Genomic DNA, 10,015 nt, shown 5'->3' on the forward strand with positions numbered 1-10,015 from the left:
ACTGTTGTCCTCCCGGCTGGGGAAGACCCTAACTTGTGAGCTATGTATCTCGAGAAGAAATGAAGCCAAACGGGAACTCATGACTCTTGGGTGCCCCCGCAGAGGCCTGCCTTCCTGTATCCTTAGTTTGGCGCTTTTTCTACTATCTGCTCTTTTGCACTTGGCCATCAGACCAAATTAGGGGAGTTTTCAGATATTAATTCCTTTCTCTCCTCACCACCACCACTTTTACCATTCTGAGAGAGAAAACTAATTTATTTACTTATTTTTTTCCCCCTTATTTAGCTTTAGATGGGACTTGGGGTTTGGGAGATAGAAGGGAAAGAAATGGGATTAAAATGTAGGTCAGCTGGTGAGTTATTTACAAATGCCTGAGTCCTTGGAGAGGGCCTAACAGAGAGATGTAAGGAAGGACACTTGCTTTCTGTGTGCGAGTCACCTCCTTTGGGGTCAAAGCCACTTTCCCGAGTTGCTGAAGCGAATCTTTATTTTTTCCTAAAACTCAACAGACAGCGTCTTCAGAACCTAATTTGATTTTGATTGATTTTTGAAACTTGAAACACTTCTAAACTAATTTTCAGTATATTACTCTTGTCAACGCTTAAAGATTTTGTCAGGAGGAATTTGCTGAACAGACACAGTAATTTTGTTTCTCATTCTGGCATATCACCCCTAAAGAGGAAAACCCGGGGAGGGGGCGGCTCTGTTCCTCCGGCTACTTGTATTAGAATATACATCGCAATCCCTTGGCTGCTCTTTTGGGGACTTTCTCAAGCAGTTCATGCTGCAACCCACGGGAGCTGGACGTCTTGAAATAAGAATCACAGAATCAACCCCTCTTGGGTCAGACTTGGGATGTAAAGGGAGGACGCGAGGCTCAGAGGGGAAGGGATTCATCCAAGGTCATACAGCAATTTAGTGGCAGACCAGGGACTTGCAAACGTGTTCACACTTTTCGGCTGTTTTTCTCCCCAGTCCATCCAGAAGCATGGAAACCAAGTCAGCCCTGCCGTAGTCCTGGCCCAAGACGGGATTTATTAAATAAATACACCAGTGACAACTTCAGAGGGAGAAGGGGCGTCAACTTGCAGTCAAAACACCAGTCAATAGGCAGTAAAAGCCACTCCGAAAGCCGGGCACAAAGCTGCTCCTTACAAAGCACAGGGACTGTGTTAACAGTGTCTCCCCCTTTGTTTCGCCAGTCAGCAGATCCATCGGGGGCCGTTGGAAATAGCAGTGACATTACAAGATAATAACCTCTGCTCATGCCGGCATTATGCCAGGAGGGCTGTCAAAGAGTGGTTTTCTTTTATTACTTTTTGCCACCCAGGGTCGGTGGCACAGGGACAGATGGACGGGCTCATCTTCACAAATAAGCAATGGGGACAAACTGCGTTGTTTCAAACTGGTGATCTTTGCTCAAGGCAGGGCCTTCAAAGCAAGCACCTGCAGGGGCCTGGGTAAAAACATGGGCAGATGTAAAGCACAGAATTATTCAGGAGGGGAGGGAATTGATAGAAGGATGGCCTATTGTGTGGACAAATAGACTCAAGGACTTTCATCTGTTGCCAAAGTACCTGGATGCAGTGGGGGTTCACGAAATGGGAAGAGAAATGTCATTACAAGCAGCGGAGAGGCTGAGGAGTCTCCAGCTCTGTTGGAGCAGTGAATGTGCTGCCCAGGTCACAGTGGCCTTTAGACGCAGACTAAGAGGTCAAATTCATACGCACTTATTTATATGCATCTGTTTATTAATATGTCCCCAATACTCCTCTACATATGTAATAAGGTAACTGTAGGTGACACTATACCATGTGGTATTTTGAATTTTGGATAAATAGAAACTTAAAACAGAATGGAACCATTGAAATTTTAAGAAAAAATAGGGGTTTTTTGTTTAAGACTAATTGATAGGTACCTAGGAACATACTGAGGTCCAGCTACTGTATGATTACGATCACTAGGGCCCTGGAACCAGACTGTTCCTTTTGGGTTGTGACAAGGCTTTCCCTGGATGAACTGGCTATCTCCACTCTCAGAGAGTCCTGGAAGAGGTGGAGACGGGAACAGAAGGACGCAAGAGGTTGGGTTGGTTTGGGGAGGTGGGTGGGTTCTTTGGATCTAGGAGCCCAAACTGCAGGGAAAACTGGATTTCTTCCCATGGCAGGGATGGCCACGAAGAAGATCACTAGGGACAAGTCAGAACATCAGGACCATAGTGTGGGTTCAGGCCTGGGCTATAATTGCAAATTAATCTCTGTGGTTATTTCTTTCTATATGCATTGTCCTTTAGACAGACCTCCAGTTACAACATAGCCTTATCTCTACTACTACAGAAAATTAAGGAAAGGCCAGGACTCATCAAGGGGCTTTCAAGGAAAAACAGCCTGGAATTTGGGGGCCTCTCTCTTCCCCTGAGGGCAGAGTGATGGTAGCAGAAGGGTCACCAACAAAAGGTGGTTGTGTCTAGGGGAAGGTTAAGTTCTCTGGGACAAAGAAGCAATGTTGTGGCAGGTGCAGTGGCTAGGGGAAAAGGATGCCTGGAAGGTATTCCTTAGCACTCTTCAGGCAGCAACCCAAGGTATCTTAAGAAGCACCCATGAGATGTTTTCAGGGGTGTACTTTGGGAGCAAGAAAGCAGGTGGATGCTTAGTCCAGTGTCACTAGCAATAGAGAAAGATATAAATGTTCATAAATCCAAAACCCTGGGGAACTTCTTAGTCTCTCCAGGAATGTGAGGCATCCACCAACAAAAAGGTGCTTCCTGAAAAATGTAAAGATGCAAAACCTAACAGGAAAGTAGAAAACTCTCTGTGGTAGCAGCTCTGGGAAATGGAAGATCTCTTAGGTTGGATTCATTGCAGATGACACCTGGAAGATATGGGAAATGAGCTAAGCATTTTTTTTTAAATTTTAAAGATTTTTATTTGTTTATTTGGCAGAGATTAGGCAGAGAGAAAGAGAGGAAGCAGGCTCTCCGCTGAGCAGAGCCTGATGCAGGACTTGATCCCAGGACCCTGAGATCATGACCTGAGCCGAAGGCAGAGGCTTAATCCACTGGGCCACCCAGGTGCCCCTGAGCTAAGCATTCTAATATAGAATTTAATTCTACATGATCTTAGAAGCAGTGGCTCCCAAAGTATTGTCCTGGGACCTGCAACATCAAAGTCACCTAGGAACTTGTTAGAACTGTAAATTCTTGGGTCTTATTCCCTCCCTTCTTCTGGATCAGGAATTCTGGGGGTCGGGTCCAGCACTCTGTGTTTGAGGAAGCCCCCTCCTAGAAGATTCTTGATGGCTATTCAAGTTTGAGGGCAACTGAAGTAGAAAATGTGGTATAAAGCAAGGTAACAGAAGTTGGGCCAAAGATGTGATTGCCAGCCATTCTGCTGCAGCTGTGTGTCAAATAATTGAGACTTAGTGATTACCAGATTTTAATACCAATAGTAGACGTTACTTTCATATCATTGCATGACTCACAAAATATTCAACTATTGAATTTTGTCAGTATGTCATTTGCAAAAGTATTACATGTTACTTTTATTTGACAAATGAAGCAACTGAGTATCAAAGAGGTACTATTATTCAAAACTGCAAGATCAGCAAGCAGAGAGGAAATAGAAGCCCTTGACTTCTGATGGTTAATCTTTCCATATTTGGGAATCTACTAAATTTCCAGGATTTCCCTAGCATGTAGCTGGAACTTTGCATGCATGTCATCTGTAAAGATGAACAGTGATTTTTAGAACCCTCTATTGAGGCTTCTGAGCATGTTTCTGGAGTCACAGGAAAGAGTGCTTTGATAGATTAGTGATGTCTGTTGTGAGCACCAAATGGGAGGTAACAGCATCTACGCAATATATCGGAATATCTCCCCTTCACTCCATTTTTTCGTTAGGACCTGAGAAGTACAACCTACAGAGGAGTAGGATCTGGTTAGGAGGGTTTAATAGGGTTGGTATGATGAAGAGAGAATGATTATTATCATTTGCCTTTGTATTGTCTCATTTGCCATTATGGTTCCTGCTAATTCCAACCAGCTTTCCCCAAATTGAAAAGAAACTATCAAAAAGGCTCATAGTCTGACTTCATCTCAAATATATACCACTGCCTTAGAAACCCTTGCCTCTAAAATGCTGGATATATTCTTAATGACACACTTTCTTATGTCAACTTCATGGAAAGATTTGTATATAAAAGTTCTGCCAGATTTCTTGAATAGACCTGATATTATTCTGTTAGGAATGAATGGAAACTGTCCATTTTGCTAGCCTTGTCCTACTAACCTTCTCCTCAAAAGGAAAAAAAAAAATCATGAAGAAAACAAGCAAGTAAACAAAGAAAGACAATACTATAAACCAAACCAGAAATTCCTAAAGTGTCAAGTGTTTGGGAACATCTGATGCTATTGTTGGGTGTGAGTCACTTGCAAACTCAGGCTTGGTTTTTAATTGCTCCCAGTTGTCACTTTGCTCTGAACAAACAGACCAAACCTTTGTCCAAATCCTGTGTGATAGAGCAACATTTTCATTTCCTATAATGCCAGCAATGAGCATTAGCTTTCCCTCTGGCTCCTGCTAATTTCCAGGGATTTTACTGCAATTTGGAGAAAGGCCTCTCCCCACGGAGGCCATGGTTTCCAGCCCCTGTTGGCATCCTGGCACTGCTCTGCAGTCCTCCCCCTACCCTTTGCTAATATCATATCTGCAATCATTACTCCATTTTGCTGTGATTTTAATTAGAGGACATGTGGTATCTTTTAATATTCTTCTGCACATTGAGGTTCCTGAGCACTTGTTACCAACCAATGCCTCAATATAATTTAGAAGCTGTGGCTTCATAAGCAAGTCCTCCAATCTTTTGATATTAAATTTTCAAATTAATCTCTGCTGTATGCATCACTGGTGATTATCTTGGCCTAAATTATGCATCCTTCTTAAAGTTGGAAAACAACAGCCCTTCCCATCTGACAGTGGATCTATGCAGATACCCTTATCTCTAAGGAGACATTTATTTTTAACCCTCTATGGTTTATAAACAGGGATCTCTGTGACTCCAGCTGTGTTTGCTAGCATTCCACTCATGACAAAAATTAATCCTGTGAGTCCCTTCCTAACCCATCGTATGGCTTCCCAATGTCTCCAGGAAAAACCCAAGCTCATTTATCCTTCAAAAGATAAATATCACGTGAGAGTGATATGATTATAACTATATTAAAAGAAAAATATATAGTGTAAACTTCATTGCATTCCTTGTTATGCCTCAAAGTGAGTGTGTACAAAATGGGAGATTGAACACGGGCTCTGGAATCGGAGGGATTCCCTATTCACATCCAGTATTCAGTATTTATTACTTACCCCATTTTTAGCAAATTACTCCCTTTTCCTACACCTTAAGGTTTTATTGTGAGAACTCACAAGACTGCTTGCTGTGCCAGCACCTATGAGGTTCTCAAAAGGCAAACTTCCTTTCCTTCTAACTTCTCTCCCTTCCCTCGATATTTACCTTCAGAGGCAATCCTCAAGGCCGAAGCGTTTTAAATATGGATAAAATCGAGCAAACATAAACACAGATGCTTGGATTCTTTGTAGTTTTGTTTTCAGAGGTAGGGCTGAAAGGAGTGAATGTCCTTCGTGGACAGTAAGCATAAAGAAAGAAAGAGATGAAATTAGATACGTTATCTAATACCCCCAGATGTGACTCTGTGTGCGCTACCAATTAGGGATAGTATCTCTACTCTTGGTTTGAGCCCTTTGGCTCCAGGCTGAAAAGCGGTCTGCACAACGTGGTTATAATCTTCTTAGCAGTTGTTCTGAGGTTCCCGTGTGAAGCCACTGTCCCATCAAATGATATGACAGTCTTCCAGCAAAAATGAATAAGAGAATCTGATGCTTTTCAATATCTGAAGCTCTATATGATAACACAATAGTTGAACAGTGGGTGGAAATCTGGATCAATCAAACCTTTAGACAAGTGTGGCCTGTCCTTGAGCTCGGACCAAAGTATAACTGAAAGGGAGGACTCAGCATTTAAACCAAAATAGTTCCCAGTCCCTTTGTTTACAATCCTGGAAACAGGCAAACTTTCCTCTCGCGGGATTGAACAACTCTAGGATGTATACTTACCTGTTTCTTTGTTAAACAATGTTAAGAATAAAGAAAATAATTTAAAATAAAAATAATTTAACTGCTTGCTCTAGGAAATATCTGCACCTGGTAGATAAGACAGTGAACCAAATAAACAGCTCATTTTTCAAGATAGATACCCTACTTATCAGGAATTACTTCAAGACCCTCTCCTTGCTGCACACATCAATCTAAAAGTGTTATGTTACAATCTCTGTCCAATTCCAATGAGTTTCTATCTTGCAAGGCCTACCCTTAATTCATCCATCCTAGGCCCCCAAACCTTATATATTTCTATTTTGAGACACTATTAAGTCTCTGTCCTTTTCTGCACAAAATCTAATAAGCTTAGTTTTTCTTGATCAATAGACTTTTCTGGTAGTCTTTTGGGGAATTAAAAGTTGACTCCATGAAGTACTTTATTACAAGACTAATTGTATTTCATGTTTAAAAATGTGTTTTCCACTCTTTCATCTTTTCATTCATTTACCCAAGAAATATCGCTGGGTGCCCAGAACTGTCCTAGATACTGAAAACAGATCTCCCTACCTTCGTGGAATATACATTCTAGGAAGGAGAAAGATACATTTTTTTTTTTTAAATGAGGAGAACAATTATGTCACTACTCTTATGGTAAGGGTGTTAAAGAAAAGCTACAAAGGGCCAAGAAAGCTTGTCAAAGGGGAACCTATTTTAGCTTTGCACGGAGGTGTGTATTGAAGAACATGGGCAACATCTGCGAGCAAGTAACATTCTAAGTAAAGAAGTCATCCAAGTAGAAAAGTGTCACTGACAGAAGAAAGAGCATATCTAATGCTTCAACATTGTTTAGGGCTTGCTTTGGTGTGAAAAGGGACAAGAGTGAGGGCCAATCCAGTGTAACCACAGAAAGCAAAAGGGAGTTTCACTAGAGGTACACAAGGCAGGTATTAATCAGACTTGCAGACAGAGGAAGTATTTACACTTGTACATTAGTTGGTGCCCGCTGTTCAACTGGTTCCAGCAAGTCTCTGTCTTAAGACATACAGCACATCACACTCAACATGTGATGATTTTGTCCATGTTAGCACTTCTTTTTGTTCTCTCTTTTGAGGCCATCTCCTCTCTTCTCTACACTTTCACCTTTTTCCCCCCCTTATTTTACCAAACTTTCCACCCCCCCATGTTTGTTCTGTTTTATCTGCTATTCTTTTTTTTTTTTTTGAAAAGTTAAAAATTCCTTAATTTTTTATTCCTGGTACCACTACCACAATTTACAGGGCAATATACCTGATGTAATGAAAAGAAAAAGAAAAAAACAAAGCTACAACAGATAAAAGACTTCAGGAATGTACATCTAATTGACACTACATTGCATTAATCAATAGCTGCACTTTTTGCAAACTGTGGCTATGACAGTCCTGAACAAGAAGGGTTTCCTATTTAAGCTGCAGTAACTTTTCTGACTATGGATCATCGTTCCTTCTGTGGCAGATTTTTACAGTTTCTCTAATGCATTTGGGACGACTGTCTCAAAGTAACCTGCAGCTTTACTAACAACTCCTCGCTCTCTCTCCTAAGAACTGTAGCCCTTTTCTTCTGAAAATTTTTTAGAACCTTCTGCTACCATATCCACCACTTCCACCACCAGAGCCATAACCACCACCATAGGGACTGCCTGAGCTTCTTCCACTAAAACTGCCCCCCTTCATGGGTCCATAATTTGATTGCTGTTGTCCACTATAATTTCCAAAATCATTATAGTTCCCACCACCACCATAGTTACCACCTCCAAAATTTCCTCCTTCATTGTAACCATCATATCCTCTACCACCACCTCCATATCCACCTCCTTGGTTTCCATATCCTGGTCCACCACCACCAGAGCCTCCTCTACTACTGTAACCAGGACCACCACCATAGTTGCCACCATCACCTCCAAATCCATTATATCCACCATCACCTCCTCCATAACTACCTCTGCTGCCACCACTACCACCACCGTAGCCTCCTCTTCCACCAAAGTTTCCACCACGGCCAAAGTTACCACCACCTCCAAAGTTCCCTCCACGACCCATGAAGTTGCCAGATCCACCTCCACGACCTCTTTGTGATACAGCAGACTGCATTTCTTGTTTAGAAATAATTGTTTTCACTTTACAATTATGCCCATTAATAGTGTGGTATTTCTGAACAACAATTTTATCAACTGTATCATGATCATCAAAAGTTACAAAAGCAAATCCTCTCTTTTTTCCACTCTGCCTGTCTTCCATAACTTCTATGGTTTCAATCTTGCCATACTTTTCAAAGTAGTCTCTCAAATTATACTCTTCTGTATCTTCTTTAATACCACCAACAAAAATTTTCTTCACTGTTAGATGGGCACCAGGCTTTACAGAATCCTCTCTAGAAACAGCTCTCTTTGGTTCCACTACACGCCCATCAATCTTGTGTGGTCGGGCACACATTGCTGCATCCACCTCTTCAACACAAGAGTAAGTCACAAAACCAAAACCCCTGGAACGTTTTGTTTGGGGGTCTCTCATCACCACACAATCTGTAAGTGTACCCCATTTTTCAAAATGTTCTCTTAAACTATCATCTGTAGTTTCAAAGCTCAAACCACCAATAAACAGTTTTCCCAACTGCTCTGGTTCCTTTGGATCATGGCCCTCCTCCCCCCGGCGGCGGCGGCGACGGCCAGAGTCGGGCTGGGGGCGACTGAGCGGCGGTTTTACCTCCATTTTGAGACCAGACTCGCCTCTTCCAACTCGAGTTCAATATGGGACGGAGAGGAAGAGGCCTTTATCTGCTATTCTTTATTTAGGGCGGGCCCCTACCACCAATATTCCACCTTACTGGGAGATTTTGGGGACTGGAGGAATTCTTGCCATCCTGGTTTTAGTCCCTTGAAGACAGACTTTGAAAGAATACAGGATATGAACTCTTTTTACAGCTTAAGTAACCACATGCATTATTGATTCTTCCTAGAATAAGGTCCCCACTGTTTCCAGCATTAATGAAGGAACTTTTCCTAGTTCACAGAGTTAATGAGCCTCTGGCCTTGCTCACTCTATTCCTGGAGCAGTTTACTCCCTGGGGAAGTGTGACTTCCTCAACTCCATCTCAAGTTTGGAGTGATTCCTGTTCAGTAACATAAAGAGTGTGGACGGTTGTTTGTAGAATGATTGTAGCAGTTTGGAATTTATTAGATGTCCATGCCATTCGGCAATGACATTAATGTTCTTCATGCCATACCTCAATGTTTTCTATTACAAAGTTTAAGGCAGGATTTTAAAACTTTATTTTAAAATACTGAACCTTGGGTGCCTGGGTGGCTCAGCCGGTTAAGTGTCTGCCTTTGGCTTATGTCATGATTCCAGGGTCCTGGGACCAAGTCCTACTTCGGGCTCCTTGCTCAGCGGGGAGCCTGCTTCTCCCTATGCCTGCTGCTCCCCCTGGTTGTGTATGCACTTTCCTATCTCTCTCTGACAAATAACTAAATAAAATCTTTGAAAAAAAAATAAAATATTGAACCTTTATGTGCAACCAGTTCATATTCAGAAGCCCTGTGTATAAAACAGAAAAAAAGCAAACCCTCTCTGCTGAAAGCAGGACAAGGACTAAGAGCCAACACAGTGGGTTGCCCCTCAGTGTTGCTAACTCCTCAGAATCACCGAAGGACCCCAGATTGAAACAACCCTGCTGACTTTGTGTTGGGGCAACATGGTCAACTACAAAAACTCAAAACCCTCCTACTATAAAAGCTTAGACATTCTCAACAAAATGATGCAAACTTTCTTCTATGTGCATAGCCTAGCTTGCCACAACAAAGGGAAATATGCCACTGCCATTAATAAATATGGAGCTGATGAGAGTAGATATACATGAGCTAACATATAGCTCGG

The 10,015-nt window shown here is 42.0% G+C and overlaps 1 protein-coding gene across 2 annotated transcripts; it reads right to left on the reverse strand.

Annotated features, from left to right (window-relative positions):
* Positions 1 to 7,686: 7,686 nt before the first annotated feature.
* Positions 7,687 to 8,883, reverse strand: LOC101690633 (heterogeneous nuclear ribonucleoprotein A3). Of its 2 annotated transcripts, XM_045082315.1 has the most exons (2): positions 8,846 to 8,883; positions 7,687 to 8,779 (listed from the first exon to the last, which is right to left on the reverse strand). In XM_045082315.1, the coding sequence occupies exons 1-2, from the start codon at positions 8,849 to 8,851 to the stop codon at positions 7,715 to 7,717; spliced, it is 1,071 nt and encodes a 356-aa protein (XP_044938250.1). In that variant the 5' UTR covers positions 8,852 to 8,883; the 3' UTR covers positions 7,687 to 7,714. The 2 variants fall into 2 exon arrangements, with proteins under 2 accessions (XP_044938250.1, XP_004833936.1); XM_004833879.3 differs by having other exon boundaries at positions 7,687 to 8,868.
* Positions 8,884 to 10,015: the final 1,132 nt, after the last annotated feature.

Source organism: Mustela putorius, unplaced genomic scaffold (assembly GCF_011764305.1).
Source record: "Mustela putorius furo isolate JIRA1106 unplaced genomic scaffold, ASM1176430v1.1 tig00000596_pilon_pilon_pilon, whole genome shotgun sequence".
Taxonomy (NCBI): Eukaryota; Metazoa; Chordata; class Mammalia; order Carnivora; family Mustelidae; genus Mustela; species Mustela putorius.